At 34.7% G+C, this 25250-nt stretch overlaps 1 protein-coding gene across 4 annotated transcripts in view; it reads right to left on the reverse strand.

Annotated features, from left to right (window-relative positions):
• Positions 1-1336: 1336 nt before the first annotated feature.
• The window catches only part of LOC149806552 (glucosidase 2 subunit beta-like), a 71686-nt gene continuing 47772 nt past the window's right edge, over positions 1337-25250 (reverse strand). For 3 of the 4 annotated variants that reach the window (XM_089954384.1, XM_089954398.1, XM_089954379.1), the window contains 5 exons: positions 13127-13205; positions 9621-9690; positions 7437-7601; positions 5672-5771; positions 1337-2233 (listed from right to left, as the gene is read on the reverse strand). In XM_089954384.1, coding sequence (XP_089810510.1) covers positions 2087-2233; positions 5672-5771; positions 7437-7601; positions 9621-9690; positions 13127-13205 — 561 coding nt within the window. In that variant the 3' untranslated portion in view covers positions 1337-2086. Of the gene's footprint in view, positions 2234-5671; positions 5772-7436; positions 7602-9620; positions 9691-13126; positions 13206-19834; positions 19907-25250 lie in introns of all 4 variants that reach the window. The other variant, XM_089954390.1, reaches the window with a different exon arrangement.

The raw sequence follows: 25250 nt of genomic DNA on the forward strand, positions 1-25250 counted from the left end.
CTGCAAGAAAATTGTAACTGGTACAAATCTATTGGGATCAAACTGGTTATTTCTTTACTGAAAGAATGTGCATCCGGAGCGTTCACACCATGAAAGGGGGTCATATAAAACTGCTGAAACAGACATTTTCTTCCCTACAGGACCAGCAGTCTGTAGACGTAGCATGAGCAAAATTCCAATCGTGCTGACCGACAACTACCAAACTGATATAATGCAGCGAATTTTTTAAAAAAATCTTTCTATTATGCAAAGGGAGTGGGTTCAGATAAAACAATGTTAGAATGATATACATATAGGTATAGAATTGGCTAAGGTGTCTCATTCAAACAATTCAGCACCCTCTATCCACTACCGTTCCTATGAAACAAATGTCCGAATCAAATAGCAGAGGAATATAATGGCCAAGTTATTCAGGTTTACAACAGAGTTATTCAGGTTTCCATAGAGGACACTGAATTATGGGATGAATGATGAACTTGTTATTCAGCAGACCACATTAGAAGGAGTATTTGAGTAAAATGAATACCACATAAAAAAAACTGTTTGCTCGTTCAAAAGTAAATCCTAAGTTTAAAATTTAGTATCCCTAAGCATTAATATTTTTAAACTACTAATCACTTTATAACCACTTTAACCCTCTACCATCCAAAAAACAACAGATGTGAACAATGTGAAAGATCGACCTGTGGAGACATTCTGAATATGGAATTTCTGTTATCTGACAGAGACCTGTGGCGACAATCTGAATATGGAATTTCTGTTATCTGACAGAGACCTGTGGGGACAATCTGAATATGGAATTTCTGTTATCTGACAGAGACCTGTGGCGACAATCTGAATATGGAATTTCTGTTATCTGACAGAGACCTGTGGGGACAATCTGAATATGGAATTTCTGTTATCTGACAGAGACCTGTGGGGACAATCTGAATATGGAATTTCTGTTATCTGACAGAGACCTTTCACCATTGCATCTGAATGTTTATCAGTCATTTCACTACTCTGTGGTTTTCATTAAAAAAAATCAGTATTTTATTATCGTGTAATAAACAGAATGGCATGTTTTGTGCTCATTCCAAGATCAATCTTTTGCTTAGGCTTGCCAGTGGTAAGAATTACTGGACTTATTTCATACATTTCATTCTAAATGAACATCCATGAAGTCTCCTGTATGTGCAAGATGCATTCAGTTGTTAGATATGCGGCATAAAATAAATAAAGTAAAACTTGAATTATCTTCCAATGAATCGCAATGTTCTTGGCAAATCAAGATGGCATGATATCTGAGAAACAGAGTGAGCTTCATTTTATGTTTATATACAAGACAAAATTCTGATTTAAATTTTGAAAATTTATTCACTGAGTCACTGTTCTAAACATACTTGTACTCTAGGACATACATGTTCAAAACATGCATTCAATAATCATCTGGAGAATATATGAAACTGTATGTAGCTGACTGGACGTCTCCACGAAAATGCTTATAAAGTTTGGTTTCAATATCATGTTTAGAGAATGATTATTCTGATGTTACCAAAAGTAATATATTTATTAAGTCAAACAGATTTAAAGATCACGAAGTACAAGGAATAATTCATTCATGTAAATGGGGTGCTTCATTTTCTAAACCTTACATTTAATCCAATACTGAGTCAAATCTAATTTTATTTACATCAGTCTAAAATTCTCAGAAAACTGAAAACATGGCACTAAGCTAAATGTTTATTCAGAGGGTTGAATTAATAGTGTGTTTGATGTAATATCTGCAGCATTAGGTTACAACTGAGACCCTGATCTGCCATCGCATGTTCAAATGACAGATCAGGATCAATGCTGTTTGTTCTACTGATTACTCCTAACAAATTGTGTAGACCCAAATCTGCAGGCAAATTATGTGATGGCAGATCTGGGTCTGTGCAGTTTGCAGTGGGACTTGTAAGCGAGCATATACAGTATTTAAACTGAATGACAAAAATGTAAGGCTGTTCCACTTGCTTTCATCCTAACTCAGTTTACAAACGGTACAATTTTTAAAAAGTATCTATTATTTACAAATGGAATCAAATTGACACTTTCTTGTACTGTATCACAATTCTGTATGCATATGTTCCTGTGTATTTGTCCGTGGTTGCCGTTTGCATGCCGATGGAGTGGAGAAAGTATATTGGTATTCACATCTACTGGGCTCTGATGTGCCCGTCAGCTGATTTTCTAAACCGCATGTAAGAATCACCTGAAAAGAAAATTATCACATGATACAATCCAACTTTGAAAGTCTGAATTTTAATAGTAAATATGTTGATTCACTGATTCAACTGGACTTTTTTCTTCAACTGCATCATTTAATGAGTGGGTGAAAAATGTGTAATTGCAAAAGGCACAATGATGCTTTTAGTTCAAATATGGACAAAAAGTTTTACAAGAATAGGGACATATATCTAGTGAGAAATCTTTAAAACAATAATTTTACAAACATTTTCACATGTTTTATCATATTACACCACACACACACACACACACACATATATATATATATATATATATATATATATATATATATATATATATATATATATATATATATATATATAACACAAACTTGTGCTAATAGATGGATGTATGCTGAATGATGGATGGACCACAGGCCATCATATAAACTCTCCTGGTCTATAGCCAGTACAACTAAAAACTATACAAGTCTTCATGGAACACAAATGCCCTATCACAGTGCCTGAAATGACTTAAACACATATTGCAACTAAGGTGTAATAGATGTATGGGCAGAGGGACAAATGGTTGGATAGAGAGACAAGTTTGTATGACCCTACCACTTTTATAAAAATGAGACATTTTTAGAAATTGGGCTAACAAATAAAATGAGCATTTAGTAAGCACTGACTTAGCTTTATCAATTAATTTACATCGTAGGGTGTGGCTTTAAATATCAGTTATCAGGCCCACACCCTGGAGGAAGTTGCCCATGCCTGTCTATACCAACACTGAAAAGATGGCAAGTTTGTCTAAAATTGAATTCATGTCTTGTGAAGAATTTTTTTATATTAAGAACAACTATATCTTCTGTGTTATAAAGAGACAATGTAGGTTCGATTGGATGTTCGTCTTCGACAAGAATTTTGCTATTTAAAAACAAGATATAGAGTAAATGGTTTGCATGATCCAAAAGCTTACAAGATTTCAAGCCCGTTAGTTTAACTACAACTGATACAGTGAGTATTTGATCAAAAATGTCTTTCAACTTCCTCTCACACCAGCCCTGAAAGGAGTCCTGTAAAAGCTCAGTGTCAATACAAAGTGACTGCACAAGTGTTTCTTGGTCCCACTTTCATTAAAGATTTCCCTCCATGTAAACACTCAACAAAAGAAGAAGGTCAGGTCCTGCGTGTTGGGCCCACAATCAAAGCACTGCTTTTAAAAGTTATAATAAAGCCAATATTAAATTGCTGATTAGGTGTGTACAATGAATGGTCTAGTTTTAGGATGATTCATCCTAGGTGGCAATAAAATCTATAAAGAGATTTACGAAATATAAGCAATTAAAAAACTGTAACAAGAACCTAAAGACACATTTTCTATTATTGTGATTCTGACCACAAGGTCAAAAAAGTGTGCTGAAGAATTAAAGAAAATGCCTTTACTTCTAATTACTCATCCTAATTATGAACAGAGTCCATCAACAGAGTGAGGAAATACAAGCAAATGAATAACTTTAACCAAAACCGTAACATGATTTGAGGTCAAAGGGACAAACAAGCATTTCAAAAAATTAATTATTTTTACTTCATACATCATCTCCAACCACAGGCACCCAATCCACTATCTTCCTTTATCACCTGTGGTTGCATGTACCAAGATTTCTTAGTTTTCCGTAAGTACATAGAAACAGAAATACATCACAAGCAACATAATGTAATAATCTCCTACACATGAATGAAACTCTAACTTGACTACTGTGAAGGACATACAATTTTCAGGGGTTATTTTTGTATGTACATTACCTTTACTATCACATATTTTAGGGATAAATGTCACAAAGCCCTGGATATAATCAGAGTTGTGGCAAACACAAATTGGGAAGCAGAATGCAGGTTGTAGCTTCAGTCTAAAGACCATTAGTAAGATCTAAATTTGACTATTGCTTAATTAGCCTGCAAATCTTACGTCCAATATGCAGTCAGGGACTGGGACTTTGCATTTAGAATTTCCCCTTCAGAAAGCCTCTATGCTCAGGCAAGTGAATCACCATTTTATTTTAGACAAATGAAACATGACTTTTCAGTATTTTAACAGACTATACTCTAATCCTGCACATAATGTAGTCTTTAGACTCAAATACCTACCACGTGGAAACCAAACTTCATTCCACCTACTGGCATACAAATTGTCACTTAGAAACAACAAAAATCAATGCTGGAAATACTGCAAAATTCACATTTCAAAATCACCACCTTTGTTATAAATACTCCCATGAATTATATTTGATCTGTGCCAATTTCAAGAAGTCCTCAACAAATCCTCTCCTTTTTCAAAGCAAATTCAGTGATATCACTGCTTCCTGTTGTAGCCATACAGCCTTATATACATTTCATTCAAATGACTGAGACAAAGTTGTAGTGCTTATTACAATACCCCATGGCAATATCTCAAGCTTATTGACCAATAAAACCTCAAACTTTACGGCACAAATTACAACCACACTAAAAGCTCTGAACTACACTGAAACAAAAAAAAAACAAATTTCATCATTTTCTGGATTCCTTTTCCACACTAAAAGCCTTGCAAAAAACAAAAAACTGACAACCCGTCAATGTCCCAGATAATACAGAAAAAAGATGTGTTCATACAATCTGGGAAAAATATTCTGTGCTGTTGGCTGCCTAGGCACATTGATATATGGTTATTTAAAGCTCAAATAAAGCAGCCAAGGCAGCCAGCAGTCACCTGTTTCTAAATTAAGATCCCATATACTGACTTCAAATATAAGTCAGCATGTTCATCATACTTGGCAAAATATGTGGAAGGTTAATGTGATTAACAAACATGTTGCAAAATAAAACTGCCTCAGCTTCAGAATGATTCACACCAATTATAACAAAATCATGAAGGAGTTTTAGAAATATAAGGAAATGAAACATCTTTTAGACAAAACTATAATGAAATTTTATATTACAGTGACACCGACCCTTAGATCAGAGGGGCTAGCAAGTATATTACAGAATGAATCAGCTTCAAATAAACTTTTGATTCTGCCAATGTTGGAAAAATGACTACAATGTGTCACTTCTGAATAAAGTCAGCTTAACAAAATGTGCTACCTTAAAAGGTATGTAAAAGTGATTCCAAGAGCCTTACTTGAAGGTTTAATGGGGTGGACCAGTGGCCCCACTGTAAATATGAATCTAAGATATGTCAAATTGATAGAGAACTTTTTTTCTGTAGCAAAATAGTCCCAAAACATTGTTCACAAATTATCTTTTCCCACTCACCCCCCACCCCATCCAGCAAAGATTGGTGCAAATCTGAATTTAAATTTACAAAAATGTCCTCATCTGAGCCAGAGCCTAGTTTCTGGAAAAAATAATACATATTAGACTCCCACCCCACTCACTAATTTATATTTATGTATGTATGCTTGTGCATGATTTCAACTTACCTTAGTGGATCTATCTGGTCCATTCCAACAACCTTGACCTTTGGTATATATCTGTGAGTAATATTTATCTTCTGCTGGACCATTCCATTCACCCCAACGACTAAAAGAAAGTGTAAACAAGAGGACCATTAATTAATAGCCAAGAGACAAAAACACTTGAAAACAAATTATTATGATCTCTAGTTGGTCCAGAATAAAAATGGTGCTGATATGACATCCAATACGGCTGCCACAGCAGGCATCATTAAAATCTTATTGCTGCGTCTTCTGAAACGACAGACATATCAACATGGGGTTTTCACTAAAAAACTTTTTATGATGTCTAGATGGTTCTAAATGAAAATGGTTTCTGATGGTTTAATAAAAATTCATCCATACTTAGTCATGAGCCATATATGAAGCTAATGCAAGTCCTTTGACCTAACAAATCAGTGCCAAAGTTCTGAAATGCAACTAACTACAAAGACTGGTCATAATCTGCTGGTAGATGTGCAAATTGCCATGTTCATAAACTGAATGTAAGAAGTGATCTTCAACTTTACCCTAGGGTTAAGAAGGACTGGTTTTCAAACTTGTTTACAACAGTCCACCTTATTGGTAGTCAGATCTGCACCATTTTCATTTCAGGACCAACTTCATCTTGCAATTTGTGTTTAGTTGAAACTCCATCAAAATGAAATTACCTGTTTAGAAGGAGAAATACTAACAAGACATTTAAGATTGCAACTGTAGTGTCCATTTTAAAAATTACATCTACATCATTTTTATTTATTATGGTGACTTTTTTTTAAGAGTACATCATAAAGTAACTTCTGAAGAAGTGGAATTCTTCAAGTTCAATGTCTCCACTCATCTTTTGACTGGTAACATTACAGTTCCATATAGTCATGATAAGGAAAATTAATTTTATTGCATCATCCATGTTGTTTTCTTGAAGAGAACTTTGAGACATAATGCATAAAGAATAAACCTCTGTTGTATCTTCAACCAATGTGCATCAAATAGAAAAAGGCTAAACAATGATGACAGATTTGAATAGTGAACTCCATGAAAAATTCTGATCCCATATTCAATAATAAGTACCACACCCTCAAGGACTGATATCACTAGTGTTATGTTCCTCTAAACTCAGTTTATTACAGATGAAATAGGCATTTACTGAAAACTGCTGCACTTAGCTTGTTAGAATGACAGCCAAATGATTGAAAAAGAAAGCAAATTTTTCATGGAGTTCACTATTCAAAGCAAACTTTTTAGTATACTACTTTTCTTCTCTTACCTATTCTTCCAATGTAATGTGATCTGGTAATGTCTTTGCAGGAGAAAGCGTTATAAAATGAGTTATAATTAAAGTAAATGCCAAAGACAGCACCAGTAAAAATACATGTTGCTATTCTATGACAAATGTAACAATAATGAAATGTGACAATTTTACAAAATATCAAAATATTCACTAGATTAGAAAAAATACACAACAAACATTTTTACTTACTGAACCACTGAAAAAGAAAAATGGATGATTAATTTGAAGAATTAACTGACAAGTGAAAATCTGGTTTAAACCAGATATATAAAGAAAGATGTCCCCCTCCCCATTTTTCCAGGAGGGCTCAATTCAAAGGAAGCAAAGCAGTATGATCAGATAATGTGTTTGCAGGAGAAATTGTTGGTACAAATGCACTTTAAAAAGCAGTATATCAATTCATTTTGAAAATATCTATATATGCTTGAAAAGAAAAAAAGCAGCAGAAATGTTATGTCTTACCCTAAAGTGGTCTCTGATCCTCCAGTTTTGGGTTTCTGTGTGGCCCTGTCAAAGGGACATAACTTGTATGTGTACTCCCTGTCTGTATACTCAAAACAGTGCCCCATCAATTGGCTGAACTCTTCATCTGGGCCAAAGTCAATTTCCATGTAACTTTTTAGATCACTGAAACAAAGACAATATAAAACTCTAAATTGTTTTAAAATTGACAAAATGTGATCAACAAGGTTAAGTTGTTACCAGAGGCTCCATTATTCACCAAGAAGAAAACATCCACCAGTTAACTTCCTAGCTCTGAGTTAGGTACTTCGTTTTCACCATCACACCAGAATCTGTTATGTGAGGTGATTTTTTAGTTTTCAAGGCGTTCTGGAAGAACTTAAGCAAATTAGATTTTTCCTCCTCTAAAGGTGAAATGAATTCCTCATACTTTTTTTAATTCTGAATATCAAATCGGAAATTGTGAGTGATGATATGAGGTCAGATCTCTTGTGATGACCTTAATGATTTATGCTGGCCATGTTTGTTACTAATGCCAATATTTACCAATTCAAGGGGTTCTGATCATGTCTAGTGAACATCATCTTACAGCTAGCCCCACAGACAGTAAGTTAAGGGGATAACAATAGGCTTTTGCACCAGTCATTGTCGACCTACCCATTTTCAATGAACATGTACAATGGTTTTGCTTATAATTATATACTTATAACTTCATATTATTACAACAGCCTGCTATAATCTCATCAATTACCTTAAATAAAATACAAATAAAAAAGCAACAACAAAAAAACCCAGCTCTTAACACACAGCCCTGTACTGATAAAAAACAGTTATTAGTACGCTAAAGTCAGTACAACTAAGATCATAATGTTGGGTATAAACTACAATTAAATAATAATTTTTATTTGCTTGCATTATGTTTGCATTCCTTCAATATTGTCATTTCATATATCATCTCATCATTTTTCAATGATGGCCTCAGAAATTCTTTTAGATTTTGTGATATCGCTTCCATCCAATATTTCCTTTCAAGATTTGTACAGGTACAACCACCAGTGACAATGGTGGTTGTTTCTATGTTTGCAATGACAAGAATGTCATGGCTTGTAAGAGGTGAGAAATTGTCATTGTCCTTACTATTCTAGATTACCTTGCAAAAGGGCTTTCAAATGTGCGAATTTAGAAGCAGTTTGAAAATAAGCAATTTTCAAATTTGTTCACAAAACACATTTGTGTTTCATTCCATTTTTGTTTATCTGTCTACTTTTTTCATTTGCATTCTCATCAAACTGCATTCTTAATTTCTTACAGTTTCCCACCTACAGTCAATCTGCATTCCAATGATATTATTAATCATTAAATACTTAATCAGAGGCAATTTATTTTATCAAACTTATTTTGCTCAGATGGGTGCTTTCCTTTGCCTGACTGATGATAACATTTCTATTGTTCTCTGCGTCATTAATTTTATTTGAAACAAAGCTGATACGGTATTTATTGTTATTTAAATGCCACCAATTTAAAGTGCAAATGTTTGATTCTTGACAGTAATATAGATTGAATCATATGGGTGTGGCAGTGTATACCAAACTCTTCTCTTTTGGGTCAAAGAATTTGATGGCAGAATTAGGGAGCAATTAAGAATAATGTCAGAGGCAGTCCGACTCTCATGATATGAAGATTTGCTTTCCTGTTCTTGTTTTGTCAGATAAGCATTTGAAATTATCCCATTTTACAGTTGTGAAGTTAAATAGGTGAAAAAGAATAAGATTTGCATTGTTAACCATGAATGTTGAACCAGAAAATTTTAAAACATGTTAACAATGAACACACACACACACACACATGCATGCGAGCACACACACACACATTAAAAGATGCAAGAAATGGTCCAAAACTCAGTGTATCTGGACGATTAAAAATTCAGGAAAATTCAGATATTCTCCTTTCTAAACACAAAGAATGAGTCTAGTTTATCCTGCTAACTGCGGAAGTATTGGAGATTCATGGGCAGTGTCTAAAATAAATAAACAAAGCTTGATTCATGAACATATATAACTACTTTTTTCTTGATTGCCAGACATAAAGCTTTCTTTATCTGCTCCTTCTTTAATGCAATTTTTTTAATTTTCTTGTAAGTTTGACAATAGCTCAATTTTTACTATGCCCTAAAATGATACACACCTTATTTTCCGGTCAGTATCTCTGAGCTTTGATTCGGCATCATTAAACTTGATCCTGGCCTCATCAGCAGCTGGAAGAAAAAAGAGAAGGCATTCTAGTACCGATCCTCTGATATCATACAAAAGATTCTTTTTTGTTGTTTTATGTTTTTAATGCTCTGTAATAGCACATATATATGTATATACAGTGAAACCCTAATATAACATGATGGCTGGGGTCCAGTGAGTGCAACAGCGTTATCAAACATATTGCCATCACTTTACTCAACACAAGACACTTATCCACTACACTTAAATACAGTGTACTTGACACAGGATGCTAATCCAATACACTTTACTCAGCATAGGACACATATTCACCACACTACACTTTGCTCAACATTTGACACTTATCCACTACACTACACTTTTCTCAACATAGGACACTTATCCACAACACTATATAACTACTACTCAAAAACCACAGGCACCCAACACAAGCTTGATGTACTAAAATGTGTCCAAACCATGACAATATTATGTTCAGCTTCAAACCCTTTTAATACATGGCCCCTTAGATAAATATGGAACACAAAAGTAAAGATTTTTAACTAATAGTTGCAGTTTCACAGCCAACATTCTTTATGGTTTTCAGTTACAGTGATACTTTGCAGTGATCTGTGAGCCATTTTAATGTGGAGAAGTTTTGCTTTTCAACAAGCTATCACACATCTTTATGAATTAGATACAAATAACGTTAAAAGCCAGAAAATGTCACAGGTTTTTGTGAATTTTGGTACAGTTAAACACTGTCAAGTCTGTCCCAAGTCCACAGCATTTTCTAGACCATGCAGCTTTGTTGGTACATTGTCATGCCAAACTGAAGATGTCAGAAGATATAAGTATGCAATTACTTTTCACAAGAAAAATGTTGCCAACTTGTTTTCTTTTCTACCTCAAGAAATGTATTTTGAACAAAATAATTTTTTGGGGGGAGATAACTAGATTTTTAAGACAGATCTCTTTCTGCTATTTTTTGATCATTTGTTACCAAGATCAATCATCTGTAATCTTCTCCTCATTTTCTTTTAATAATTATCCAACATATAATTTACCTTATCCAATAAATAAAAAAATTGTTTTAAATTATGAATTATTTTTTAAAATATTTTTGGTGTCCCAATTATTATGGTGTTGCAAGAAATATGGTTCATGCCTGTGTATGGCAACATCTTTGAGATCATGATTTTATCAATTTTAACTTAATTTAAACTGGATTTTGTATTTGTACACATTCATGCAACACTGACTGCAAACAGCACACCCATGTGTCCAAGACACCAAAAAACCCCAAAGAAATTCAAATCTTACAATAACTGCATGAAAATCAAACCAGATCAACTACATATTCATAATGAAATGAAGCCAAATTTTATTTGTCTACCTGAAGTGTTTTTCAGTTATGCTAAGTTTCTGCCATAAATTCAAGTTCACACAATTAAACCAAAGTGTAATCATCATATACAAAGCTCACTGAAACTAACTTCAAGTGTAGTCTCCAGTAGTCATTGCAAACATTAATTACAATGCAGAAAACAAGTTCATGATAATGTGATCTTGACAACAAATGTTTGCCACTTTTTGACTTTTCTGTGACTTTTTTAATTCTTATTGTAATTTTTAATCATTTTAAATTAAAATTTCAACCTTCTCTGACACTATGCAGCCAGTATTGTGGTGACTTACTGTTACACACACACACACACACACACACACACAAAAGGCACAAGGCACAAAACAATTAAAAAACATTTAAGTTTCAAGATTCCTGATGGGATGGTAGGCATATAGTATGCTAAAAACCTCTGAGGTCATGAGCCAAATACAAATACGTAACCAGTAAAAGCTGAAATTCTTGTCACAATCACCTTCTTTGGCTGTAAGAGTGTAGTAGTAACAGAGGTGTGTATCATCATCAGTTTCATTATTCTAGCATAAACGGAGACCAAGAAATGAAGATCAAACATGTAAGCCAAATGTGAGCCATAATGACATTCTACTGAAATGAGCAGCACTCAACAAGATGCATCCCCTCACAAAGTCTACAGGTCCACATTCTACGTGTTGGTGTTGTTTATTTTATAATTTCTCACAAAGTCTAAGGATTCAAGATCAGATAGTATGTATATAGCATGTCAAACACCTATGTGCTCATGAGTAACCTAAGCCAGTAAAATGTGAAATATCGGTCACAGGGACTATTGTAAGAAAGCTGTCTATAATCATCTAGTTAAATGATTCAAGATTAAACAGTAAAATAATTTTTATCAATGTCAATGATGCATGAAATGAGTCACAATGACCAGCTTTGATATGAGAGTGATGAGAGTGCATTACTCAAACAGATGCATCCCCTCACAAAGTTTCATGATTCTAGATTTACCATTATTATACATGAGGTACAAAAAAAACTCTTGTGTTCATGAGCTTTGTGCAAAAACTTACTAAACCAGTAAAATGCAAAATGTAGGTCACAATGACCTGTTGTTGTAATAGTGGGTATTACTCAAGATGCATACAATGATCGTTTCAATGATTCTAGCATGAATGGCGAAGCCATCCTATAAGTGCTTTTGGTCAATGACCAGTAAAGCTGAAAATTCATTACCACGCTGAATACTAAATTCCTGTACTAATGTAAGTATTCATTTTAACTAAGCCATTTGGATGGGTCATAACTTTATCAAAAATAGAGTTGACAAGACAAAATCAATACAAGACACACTTAAGTCAAAGAGAAAATATTCAAACCAAATTACATCTGAATATGCTGAATGGTTCTTGAGCTATGCCAGTTACAATTAATGTCTCATGTGAAGACAGGAATGTAATAGTCAAGGGTCACAACTCTATGACAATTTGGACCTGACAAGACAAAACCCATGAAAGGTACATGCAGGTGTAAGTGACAATGTACACACCAACAGGATCAGAATGTTGAATGGTTCCTGAACTATTCAGGTTACAAGGATCAGCTGTGGTGAAAATTTTAAATTAATGGAAAAAGGCAATAACTCCTTCAAAACAGGATCTGAAAAGAACTATATTTTTAAAAGGCATAGTTAAATATGTAATGCACCTACCAAATGGCATGCACTTATAAGCAAGGTTCACAGAGCTTTTGTGGTTACAATAAGTGGGAATGGACAGACAGACATATAGATGAATGGATGGAAAAGGTAATTATTATAGGGTTTCTGCATCTCGATGCAAGGCCCTAATAACGACAATAATGGAAACTCTGTTACATTACTCCTACGGCTTCTGCATAATGTATAACACACAAACATGAACTGACAGAAATGTATACCAAGATCTGCCGTTGCAGATTTGCATTGGATGCTTGTGCTACCAATGTTTTGTGGGGAATAGCACATACCTTGATCCTGCTGGTGCATTATGCAATGGTAGGTCTGTTTACAAACTGTTTGCATTTAGAAGAGGCATAAACAATGGTAAATACTATACCTGCAATGAGTGCTTTCGTTTCCTCATCGTACTCGGGCATTTTTTCGTCATCTTTATTATCCTCCTTCTTTTCCTCCACCTGACAAAATATTAAGATAAAAATTTAACCTGCATTTCTTACAAAAATTATTAAATAAAGATGTGATTCTTTAGGAACAAATGGAATATACTGATAACTTGTAATTAGATAGTACAATGTTGAAATCATAAAATAACATCAACAACTGAAACCATATATAACTGTTTATGAGTCTGCCCTAACTGCAAAACCACCTTCCACAGCTTGAACATGATGAAGTAATCTTGAACCCCTCCCAAACGTGTTTGATGAAAGAACCATTTGCTAAATATTTCATAGACATTAATAATTACAAAATATACAAGGAAGGGATAGGCATCCTGAGACTGGCTCTGGAAACAAGAATTTTAATGCTGGATGGACTGACAGTCATAATAATTAGAAAATTTAAGAGCTGCAAATAGTCTGATATGTGTACAAAGTTTAACAGATACCTGTAACCAGTTTTGGATTATGATACAGAAATAAAAGGATGAATGATAAATGGATGGATGGATGAATAAAGAAATGAAAACAACATAAAAAATATATGTACCAAGTTTCACATATATTTTGAACAGTTTTGCAGTTCCTCCAAAAATGAACCTGAGAAATTACATATAGGATAATGAACAAACAGGTGACAATGTTAAAAATATTAAAAATAATTGTGAATAGCAAAAAGCACATTTACACCACCTATCTAGTATTTATAGCAAATTTATGAGACATCTTAATTGGTTTTGGAGTTTTGCCGCATAAATGTGAAAGTGTAGATAAAGGCTGGGTATATGGTTGGAACAAAATATTTATAAAAAAAATTAAACTGAAGAATGGCTGTGTATGGAAAAGATGCCTTTGACATTAGATGTTTACATCCAGGTTTCCACCAGAGGTACAATCTGGTCAGTCTCACTAGAGAAGCTGCACTGATCCATTTCAATAGTCATAATGGTGCATCAATAATGTGCAATAAGAGTATATCCAGCACATCTCTGATGAGGCGTAGAATATTGCCACTAAAAAGGAAGATTGTATCTACACATGCAGATTTCATGTCGATGAATGAGTTGCATAATGTTGTCATCTGCAATGGACATTTTGAGAAAGGGGATTAATGAAATTTGTCAACGATTATTCCAAAGAAAATTTGGCAATGAAAAATCCAAAGAAAATTGGCAATGAAGCTATGTGGCCACTTGACAGTTCAATTCAGAGACTTATTGTCTGATGCCAGCTTCCTTTTAGGAATCAATGTGATTCTCCTGAAACTCTTGCATCAACCCTTAAACCAAGAAGCTAACGAACAGATTTCAAATCACCAAACAGAACTGACAAATGTGAAGGTGAAAAGAATGACATAATATTTATAATGTTTCTATTTAATTTCCATACAATGTTACCCTCCATAAAGGAATATGTCATGCACACTCAATTTTGGCCAAATACCGATAGTTAGGGATTATTTAATATTTAGATGATATTTTCTTCCTTTATCTCGCGGGAAAAAAAATGACGAATTTAGAGTTTTTACAAATCAGAGCAAGAGTTCTTTTTTTCAAGATAGCTGAGGGTCATATCTTTCCTCCCAAAACATAGATCCCTTGGAAAAGAAAATGATCAGTTCCTGACATTAATGATTTTTTGCTTCAGCAACATCATTATGATGATGATGATGACTGTAACAATGATATTAATGATGAGGGTAGCAAAATCACAGTCACTGTAATTATGTTTTCCTGGTTACTCTGTTGACTCGTCTTTCAATACCTTTGTGATCATGTTGTTGTTAGGCTATACATGGCGGCCAGTATTAATGGTAGAGGAAGAACCCAGAAAATACCCGGAAAGAACCACCGACCCTCGAGAAGCTACTGGCAAGCTTTCTCACATACCCACATTGGCCAAATCCGAGACTCAAACCCACAAAGACAGAGGTGAGATGGCAGTGATCCGTAACAGAGAGTGCTTTACTCTCAATTATATTGGTTGTTGATCTGCAGGATACCCAGATATAATGCGTGATGTCACAACATCTTTTCAAAAAAGCAGCCACTGTGAATAGTGAAAGGCACATTGGGACCACTAGTCTAACATCTGTAACAAGTTTTACAAAGATATCCTGAATAGTTTTTAATTATGTTGAAATGATAGTGTCAGTGAAGCATGGAAAAACAAATGGATGGAAAATTAAAACTAATGAAACCGAAGAATGTTGATATTGATGGACAAATAAATAAAACAAAATATTGAAACTGAAGAAATCTGAATAGCAAAAAGGATATCTTGGCTAATATTCTAAATGTCTACCAAGTGTCAACATTTCTGGAGAAACAAAAGAGTGCTGGATGGACTAATGGATCAGCTGAACCCATTTCCTAATTCCATGCCCCCATGAACTTCATATCCTGACTTTACATTATGTAAATATGACTAAAAAACATTAATATGTCACATTTGATGTTCCTTAGATATTCTGGTCCAAAAATCTCAAATAAGAAAACTGAGCACTTGACAAAATATTTATTATGTCAATGTAAGCATCCAAGGAAAGCATTACAGTGCAGTGCAAGCAAAAAAAGGTAAAGTGCTGACAACAAAATTAAGGTAGCAAAACTAAAAAAGCAAAAAAGGTTCCCTTTTTACTAATTATTACTGCATTCAAGTATTTTCTAGTATTTTTATTTGTCCCTTTGAAATTGTGTATGTTTTCAAAATCTGGAAAATAATTGGACATATTGCCCATTGTACTTGGGGATTTAAGATGCAACATGGAGTAAATCAATGCTCGAATTCAAATTTGTGAAAGAAAGATACTATGCAAACTTTCATGGCTTACTGTATAAATTCATGTACACAGTCTAGAGTCAGAGGAGAGGTAATAAACTGTCCTGGAAATTAAATTATTTGAAATCATTTGAAAAACAAAACATCTTCATCACTGCCTGGATACCAATATAGAGTCAAAATGCCTAACGGCATGTCATCACAACACCAATATCATTCCACGATATGCTGTGTTACAATTCAAGATAGCAAGTTTTAAAGCTTTTCCAAATAATTAAAACAAGTATTCAAAGTTATTGAATAAACTGTAATAACATAACTTTTCAAAGATAAGCCCATACTTGGTAATCCCACACCTTAATAGAAAATTATGGGAAAATGTTTAATTAACAATACATTGTCTACTGATAGGCCAACCCAAAACAAGGCGCATCAGACCCTCAGCTTATGACTGAAGAAATACTATAACTTAATTATAAGACAAGAATTCCACATTATGTTGTGTCTCACATACACTGTATGAGCATACATGTATTCTAAATATTAAGCAATGTCACAGACCTGCCAACCCTAACAAGACCTTGTCAATTTTTTCCCCTAAGTTGGACCAGTTTTCAGTAAGGTTTAGAAAGTATAATATATTGATATTGTCAATCTTGAAAAGATGGATCTAAAAGTCCACAAGTGTGAATGAAGACTGATGCAGTGATGGTAAACAGTTTAAAGTGTCTGAGGTACTATGGTAAAGTTAAGCCGATTCCCTGACAAACTCCACTAAATCTAATATAAAACTCAGATCCGAATAAAACACAGGCAAGCCAGTATCTGGATTTTACCGCAGACACTTGTATTTCCATAATTTGTGCTTTTATTCCCTAAGCCCACATTTTAAAGGTCATTTCCTCAAGATTCACAGCAAAAATTGTACGGGTTGGCAGGTCTGAAGTCAATGGAGCATAAAACTGATCTCTGTGATCTTTCTTTGCCTTGATTAGTATTACCCACCATGATGAATACAAATTATTTGAAGTAAAGTAAATGAAACATTGTATGCTCTGTATAATGACGGACAATAATCCATATCTACTTTTTAAGTTATATCCATACCTATGCTATGCCAGCTTTTGTATTTTCAACATATTCGAAAGGAGAGATTAGTGAAAAATAGTCCACCATATGCTTTGATGTGGAAAAGGGGAAATCCCACCCTTTTGGATAACAGTTTGTGGGCAGAAACAAGGAAAAGCTTGCCCCTAAGTTCATACCTGTCAACTTTTCAACAGCCAAGCTGGGAGACTGAATGAAAAACTAGTGAGATAGGGATCTAAAATTGGGAGTTTTTCAGTGGCATTTTTTAAGTATAGTTTTCACTAAATATTGACTGATCGTCCAGGACCAATACATGTGAAATTCTCCATCAGATACATCTTATTTTCTCCCAGGATGAGCCCTCTTTTCATATTCTGGTCAGCTGTGGCCTAACTGCAAAATAACTAGTCTTAAGTAAACAAGTAAGAAAGCCAGCATGACTAATTAACAGTTATTCCTTATCATTGCAGTTATCTTGTGAAACAGACTGGCCCTCTGATATAATTCAAAGAAACCATGTTCTACAGTGGGTGTTATGTAAACACCAGCAATTGACTGGCAAATAAATGATGCCCTATTTTGTTGTAACTAGGGGTACCTAAATATGCAGTCTCAAGCCACAGGTACTGTACATGTGGCAACTTATTTTCCCACGTTTTATATCCCTTTTATTTATTCTTAACTCAAAATGCATATAACACTGTTTACTAAATAACATATTTATTCTGAATAATTTTTTGATGGCACATAAGCTGCATGGCAAGTTTCTCCATTCCTTCTTTTAATTTAATGATGGTAATTAACATTGTATATAAGGCACAATAATGTCAGGGTGTTCACTCATGTAAGTTTCTTTGGTGGGAATGTTGTGGTTTATTTTCTGATTTTAGTAATGAAAGGTTAGAAACATTCATAAACTGACTTGAATTATTTTTAACTTAACATTCTATTTACTGAAGAAAAATGTAATAATCGACAGTTCTATGCAAACATTGGGAGATAATATAAAATTGGGAGGTAGGCGTGGAATGAATCCAAAAATCAGGAGGTTTTTTCTCCTACCGGGAGAGTTGACAGGTATGTAAGCTGCAAGGGATAGCCCTATCCCACACCAATGCTGGTCTCTACCTGTCCTGACTGCATCTGCATAGGGAACTGCAGATATATGTGTGGGAAAATACACTGAAAACTGCTCTCCATTACAGACTGTTTACATTGAGCTGATATATTCTGATTCCATTCCTTGAGAAAGAGGACATCATTGAAATTACTAATGTACATGATATCATATATGACATTAGATAAACAATTAAATGGATCTTAAAACATTCCTCACTAGCATAAATTTTCTTTCATTTATTTTGCTATGAACTGACATACTTTATTTTTCATCATTAATTTTAATTTCCCCATGTCTGTGTTAACAAAGTCATCTAGTGTAGCAAGATAAAGGCTGCCTCATTTTCATTTGACATCATTTCCCCCCCCCCCCAAGACTTTGGTTTGGCTCTAGACTGCATATTTATAAAAGTTGACGCAGGATGGATGATTCCAGCAATTCACGCATTCTATTGGTCTCACCTATGCTGTGCAGGTGAGACACAACTAATGGTTTCCAGCCATGACATTTACAAATTTTAAATAATGTATTTAAAAAAATCCATCACGTATGTAAATATTGCTCATGCCATTACCATTAATATGAGAAAAGTGACTTCACTATTTTTAACAAGAGTAAATATAATGAAAAGCATGCATATAAAGGGACTTACAAAATTTGAACCAAATTTCTTGATGTAATTCATCAAGCCCAAAAACCGAAGGTACACAAAACTGACTTGCCTTTGCTAGTGCCACAGTGGACTAATATTGCACACTCTGAGAGAAAGTGACTAAATTCATACAAACATACTAAAAAGGATCAACTGTCGACCTACACTATACCATGCTGATTTCCTGTATATGATTTTATGGGGATTAGATTTGTCCTCCATATCTGATGAATGTCAAAAACTGCACCATAAAAATTAAATACTTTACCCAAATAAGAGACATTTTCCAATCAGTTATAATTTAGCAATATCTTCAGTGAAACTGATGTTATAAGTTTTGAAAATTATATGTGAATTTAAATGTGCAATTCTCATGACTAGCAAATTCCTTCAAAAGAATGCCATTAAATGAAAATTGTCAATGTAAAATAATGTTTGTGCAAGTTTATAAGCATGAGAAATCTCACAGACCCTCCTCTCCCCAACCTGGTACTCACTGGCTCAACCAAGAGATATTGACCCTGGGGTCATATTACTAAATCTCTCTCTCTCTCTCTCTCTACATATACATACATATATATATATATATATATATATATATATATATATATATATATATATATATATATATATATATATACACACACACACACACACACATGATGCCTGTTTCTGCTGGTTTTATTGGTTTTATGGCACTTTTAATGCATTACTGGCTAAATCACGCTAGAGAAATGGGAGCTAAGTGCCTTTTATAGTGATACCCTTCTCTCACCCAATGGTCAGTATAGGGGTAACATAACTGTATTAATTCCCAGTGGCTATGGATCAGACATAAAGAGCTGGCAGAGTACATAAAGTATCCTGGATGGTTTTTTGCATATTCTAATAAAATGTTTCTTTGTTCACAAAATGTCTTTATCCCAGCTCTAACTTTTTTAAGACATATTATGGGTCCATATTATCCCCTGTGGCACTGAAGGCGGCAGAATACTGAGGTACCTTCTTTCGTTTAACTGGATCCAGTAAGAGCTTAGGTTCAGTCGGTCCAAGCACATTTCCTCCAATGTAAGGCTTTTTAAAAAGGAAAGAAAACAATGTTCTTCCTAAAAAATGTCTCTTGATGAATTCATTCTCTACAGGTATGATGTGAATATTTATGGAATTCTATAAAAGCTGTGGATCAAATATTTGCCAAGATGCGGGCATTGGTACATAGAAAATTATCTGCTGATTAAAACTGCTGAACCTGTCTAATGGCATGATTAGTTTGCTGAACCTGTCTAATGGCATGATTAATTTTAAGCTGAACCTGTCTAATGGCATGATTAATTTTAAGCTGAACCTGTCTAATGGCATGATTAATTTTAAGCTGAACCTGTCTAATGGCATAATTAATTTTAAGCTGAACCTGTCTAATGGCATAATTAATTTTAAGCTGAACCTGTCTAATGGCATAATTAATTTTAAGCTGAACCTGTCTAATGGCATAATTAATTTTAAGCTGAACCTGTCTAATGGCATGATTAATTTTAAGCTGAACATCAATCTGACTAAACTTCAAACACCTGAAGAAGTTTCCCTATTTAATGAACAGATTTAGTGTGGGGCACGGACAGACTGACCCAGAAAATAGCCAAGTCTAAAATTACATGAGAGAATCTCATTATTGATGATATATTTCCCAGAGTATCTGCAGTAGTGTATGAAGCATATCTATAATAAAAGTGTATGCAAAAAAACTGGCTAATTTAAGTAAGCCTCTCATGCAAATTCAAAGCAAAATGGCCTCATGGTCATCCCTGTCAACACAACCTTGGGTGTCCAATTGCTTTAAACAACAATGGCCAAGCCATCAAAGCCACAGATAGAAAGGTGAACCAGCTCCCCTTTTTATGATGAGCTGGTCGGGGCCCATAACCAATGACGACATTATATACAGCCAGAAAGGTGAACCAGCTCCCCTTTTCATGAGGTAGTTGGGGCCTGTAACCAATGATGACATTATATACAGCCAGAAAAGTGAACCAGCTTCCATCGTTATGATGAGGTAGTTGGGGCCTGTAACCATGGACTACATTATATACAGCCAGAAAAGTGAACCATCTCCCCTTTATCACATGGTAGTTGGGGCCTGCAGCCACTGACTACATTATATAAAGCCAGAAATGTGAACCATCTCCCCTTTGACATGGCAGTTGGGGCGCGTAACCATTGACTACATAATATTCAGCCAGAAAAGTGTATCAGCTCCTCTCTTTTTAACGAGGTAGTTGGGGCCATAACCACTGACCATATTATATACAGCCACAAAACTGTACCAGTTCCTCTCATTGTGTTATGTTAGTTGGGGCCCATAACCAGGGATCGTCCTGGGCTTCGCCAATGTCGCAAATTGCGATTTATTTTCCTTATTGGCGACAAAAATATCCCATCTGGCGATTTTTTTGGCGACATACTTTTTGGTTATTTAATTTGTACATACAATCAATGATTTGGACTGGATAAATTAAAAGGCAGAATGAAAGGAAGCCACAAACTTGACTAAGCAATGCATTGGAATCAATCTGTTACACAAACGATCCTTTGTTCTTATTGACAACCCCATCTTTACAGTGCATTGTTACATCATAATCTGCTTATGCTGACATCTGGGCTGAGTACTGTATGCTGCGATACAATCATGCTACCGCACTATACCTACAACTGACCGACTTCTGAAGACGCGAATAGACAATACAATTAATTGTATGGCTAATCCTTCTGGATTTTTTCATACATATACCAATACAATAGTTTTGCTGAACCTTCATAGAAAACTGATAAGCTCTGAAGTACCGACTACTGTGTATAAATACAAAGCAAATGGAAAAAATCTAAATCATAATTACATCTGTCGCCAGTGCGGCATTTTACTCATTGATCTTTTCCTTTTGCCATCAGTCCTGATTTACGGCTGCAGAGACTTAAACTCCACAACAAGAAATAGCAAAAAAGAACAGTTTTTCATAAATAATAATAATTATTTATTTCTTAAAATACAGGAGTGAAAGAATCCCTAAATTGGGTGTGAATTTATGCTTATATATACGGTCCAATATTGCCAGGTGTTGACTCGTGTAAGTTTCATTCGTGGGAATGGAGATCCTATTTTTCTTGTCGAGAAAATTTATACAGCATTCAGTGATCATTCTTGGGATTTAGGAAGCAATTCACTACAAGCTTTATGAAGCTAGCCATGGGGGGTGGGGTGGGGCTGCTGAGAGACTACTGGTGTCACCTGTCAGCAATGAGGACTGTGAACGTGGATTCAGTAAGATGAACCTCATAAAAAATGACATCAGAAATAAGCTCTGCATCTCATCTCTCGAGAATTTAATGAGAATCAGCATGTACAGATGTGAAAAATTAGACTTTGAAACTGCATTCAACAAGTGGGCAGCCCTAAAATCGCGACGGATCTTCATGTAACACTTTGTAACATTTTGTTAATGCTTGTTGTAATTAAAGTATTAACTAATCCATCTTTTGTAATTTTCATTGCCTGCTACATTAATAGACTAAATTAACACTTGGAAAAATGTACACTACTTTTTTTGGCAACACTTTTTGAAAATTGGCAACAAAATATTGAGCTTGGCGATTTTTTTGGCGACAGCTTTCTAAAAGCCAGGACCATCCCTGCATAACCCCCCCCCCCCCACACACACACACACATATGAAGGGATAGGTAGTGCTCATGTCTGTGTGATAAACAAAAGGTCAGTAAAAACAGCGACTGCAATATAGTGAGAATGATAAGAAAAATCTATGAATATGTGTATGTGTTTCAAGGGGGAATAAACAAACAAAAAACATGTTACTTAAATATATTTTCTCACCTTTGGTATATTTAACTGCATCAAACAATTATGTTTTCAAAAGGAAATAAACATAATACTAAGCTTCATGGTGTTTTCTTTCAACCCATATGGTCGTATATTACATAGATCAATTCAAGTACAATGGTTTTCACACACATTTTTCAGTTAACGGATGTTGAAATGCTCAATATTTTTAAAGCTAATTTTAGTTACAGGGCCCCACAATGGTATGTAACTATATCCAGAACTGCATTATAACAAGAGAAAGCTGTACCTGCATCTCAACATTCTGAGATAAGAAAACAACCCCTCCCCTCAAAAACAGTATCTCAAAAAGTGTGCAACAAAAGCCCTAGCTGATTTCTATATGGGATTAGGATACAACAGGGAAGCTAACAAAAGGTTAAAGGATGGTAATCAAGGTTGAAAATCAACTGGGTTAGTATTTTGAAAGAATTAACAAAAAATGCTTTTAAGCAAACAAAACAAACACATGTTGAGTAAGAACTATGCTGATTTACCCATTAGTTGAAGCAGATATCATGCAATGTTGGTAATAGCAGAAATTCTGTTTCCATAAATGCGCATAAAAGCCATTGTAATTTTGACATGTCCATGTCCAAATGCAGCTGAATACAGTGCTTGCAACTGCTTTCAATATTTTATAACTTTCAGTTCAACTCTCTTATCAAACAGTTGTCTAAAGACCGTTTTGTTCTATTCTAAACCTACTGTCTGCAATTATAGTACCACCTATGACAAATGTATTTTTACCAATCACATGTGAATAATGTAGATATTTTAATCTTCTGATGTTTTTCTGATTGACAAGATGCCAAATAGGCATTATTTCAATGTTCCACAAGCTGTGTTTATAGGCTACTAAATTTGCATGGGAAGATATCAAAGTTTTTTCTCTGAGTGATACTGCATGATATAAACCCCAAGAGCTTGTTAAGGATATGTTAGAAATCCACTCTGTATTTAATAGAAATCCACTCCATATTTAATATAGATATTTGACATTTGCCTACAGAAACTACTTTTTTCTTTTTTCAGTCAGCGACTTTGACTTTTTGAAGCCAAAATATTGATAGGTTTCTTCATTACTAAGTTTAAGCCATCCACAAAGTTTAGTAAACTGTTTTTCTTCCTTCAATCACCAACCTTGGCCTTTAACCTTTGACCCTAAAAAATCAATGAGCTACTTCCTTACCAAGTACATGTCCAGATCTGCAGAAATGATGTCAATGTGCAGAAACCATCTTTCTCCTTTCATTCACACTGACCTAGATCTTTGACCTATTGACTCCAAAAATGAATGGGTTCTTTCACAAAACAAGTAAGACTCATCCACAAAGACTGATAACTGTAGCTTGTGGAAACCTTGAACTATTGTGCAGAAACAATTTTTCACCTTTCAGTCATTGCAGCCATGACTTTTGATTTTGTGAATCTGAAATCAATAGGGGTTCATCCTTACCAGTTATTTTCCTTACCAAGTATTTTGCAGCTGTCTGGTGGAGAACTCAAGTTATTGTGCACAAACTATTTCTCTCCTTTCAGTCACAGTGACCTAAACCTTTGAGCTTTAGAGCCCCAAATTTTTGGGGTTCCTCCTTACCCCAAGTCCAAGCTATCCGCAAAGCTTGGCAAGTGAAGATGGCAGACAACCTGAGTTATTGTACAGAAACCAAACTGGTCATAGAGGGATGGCCTAGACTGATAGTTGAATGGCGTGTGTCTATGTGTGTGTGTGTGTGTGTGTGATTTGGAATTTTAACGTAGCTTTAACAATTTTTCAGTCATATCGCTACGATGTCTGCATTGTGGCAGTTTACAGTGATGCCTACCACTGGGGCTTCATGTCGCAGACGTAGCATGATGTCCCACACAGTCACATTATCCTGACACCAGGCTGACCAGTCCTAACACTAACCTCTTAATGCTGAGCACCAAGCGAGGCAGCTGCTATTATCATTTTTTAAAGTCTTTGGTACGACTTTGCTGGGTTTGAACCCATGACCTCCCACATCCAAGTCAGATGATCTAACCACTTAGGCCAATAGCTGGATGGACAACATCATAGCATAATATACCCAGCTTATGTCAAATAAAAACATGTTTCTATTTTTCCCATTCAAATACAGAAACATTTACTGACGTTTGTTTAATCTAGGACAAATTCTAATATAAACCCAAAGTATTTATCTCAACAGATGCTTCTTTTTGAGGCCCATGCGCTTTAGGGCTTAACATTCTGACATCATCACTGTTGCACTTCGGGATTACTTAAAATTCCAAAACTGTCAACAGATATTTATCAACTGAAATTGATACTCTTTTTAATTATTTATTTATTAAATGATGAAAATGAAACACTATTTCAACCAACTAGTTTCATTTTTTTTAATTCTGGGAAAAACACAACCATAATCAAACAAGTCAAAAACAAGACTAAAATGGTATTTGCATGTGCCTAACACCATAAACTTGGTAGCATGTTGTGCACTTGTTGCATAGTATGATGCAATACAATATCAAGAAAGACTGCA

Source organism: Sinohyriopsis cumingii, chromosome 1 (assembly GCF_028554795.1).
Source record: "Sinohyriopsis cumingii isolate HCF-2022 chromosome 1, ASM2855479v2, whole genome shotgun sequence".
NCBI classification, from domain to species: Eukaryota; Metazoa; Mollusca; class Bivalvia; order Unionida; family Unionidae; genus Sinohyriopsis; species Sinohyriopsis cumingii.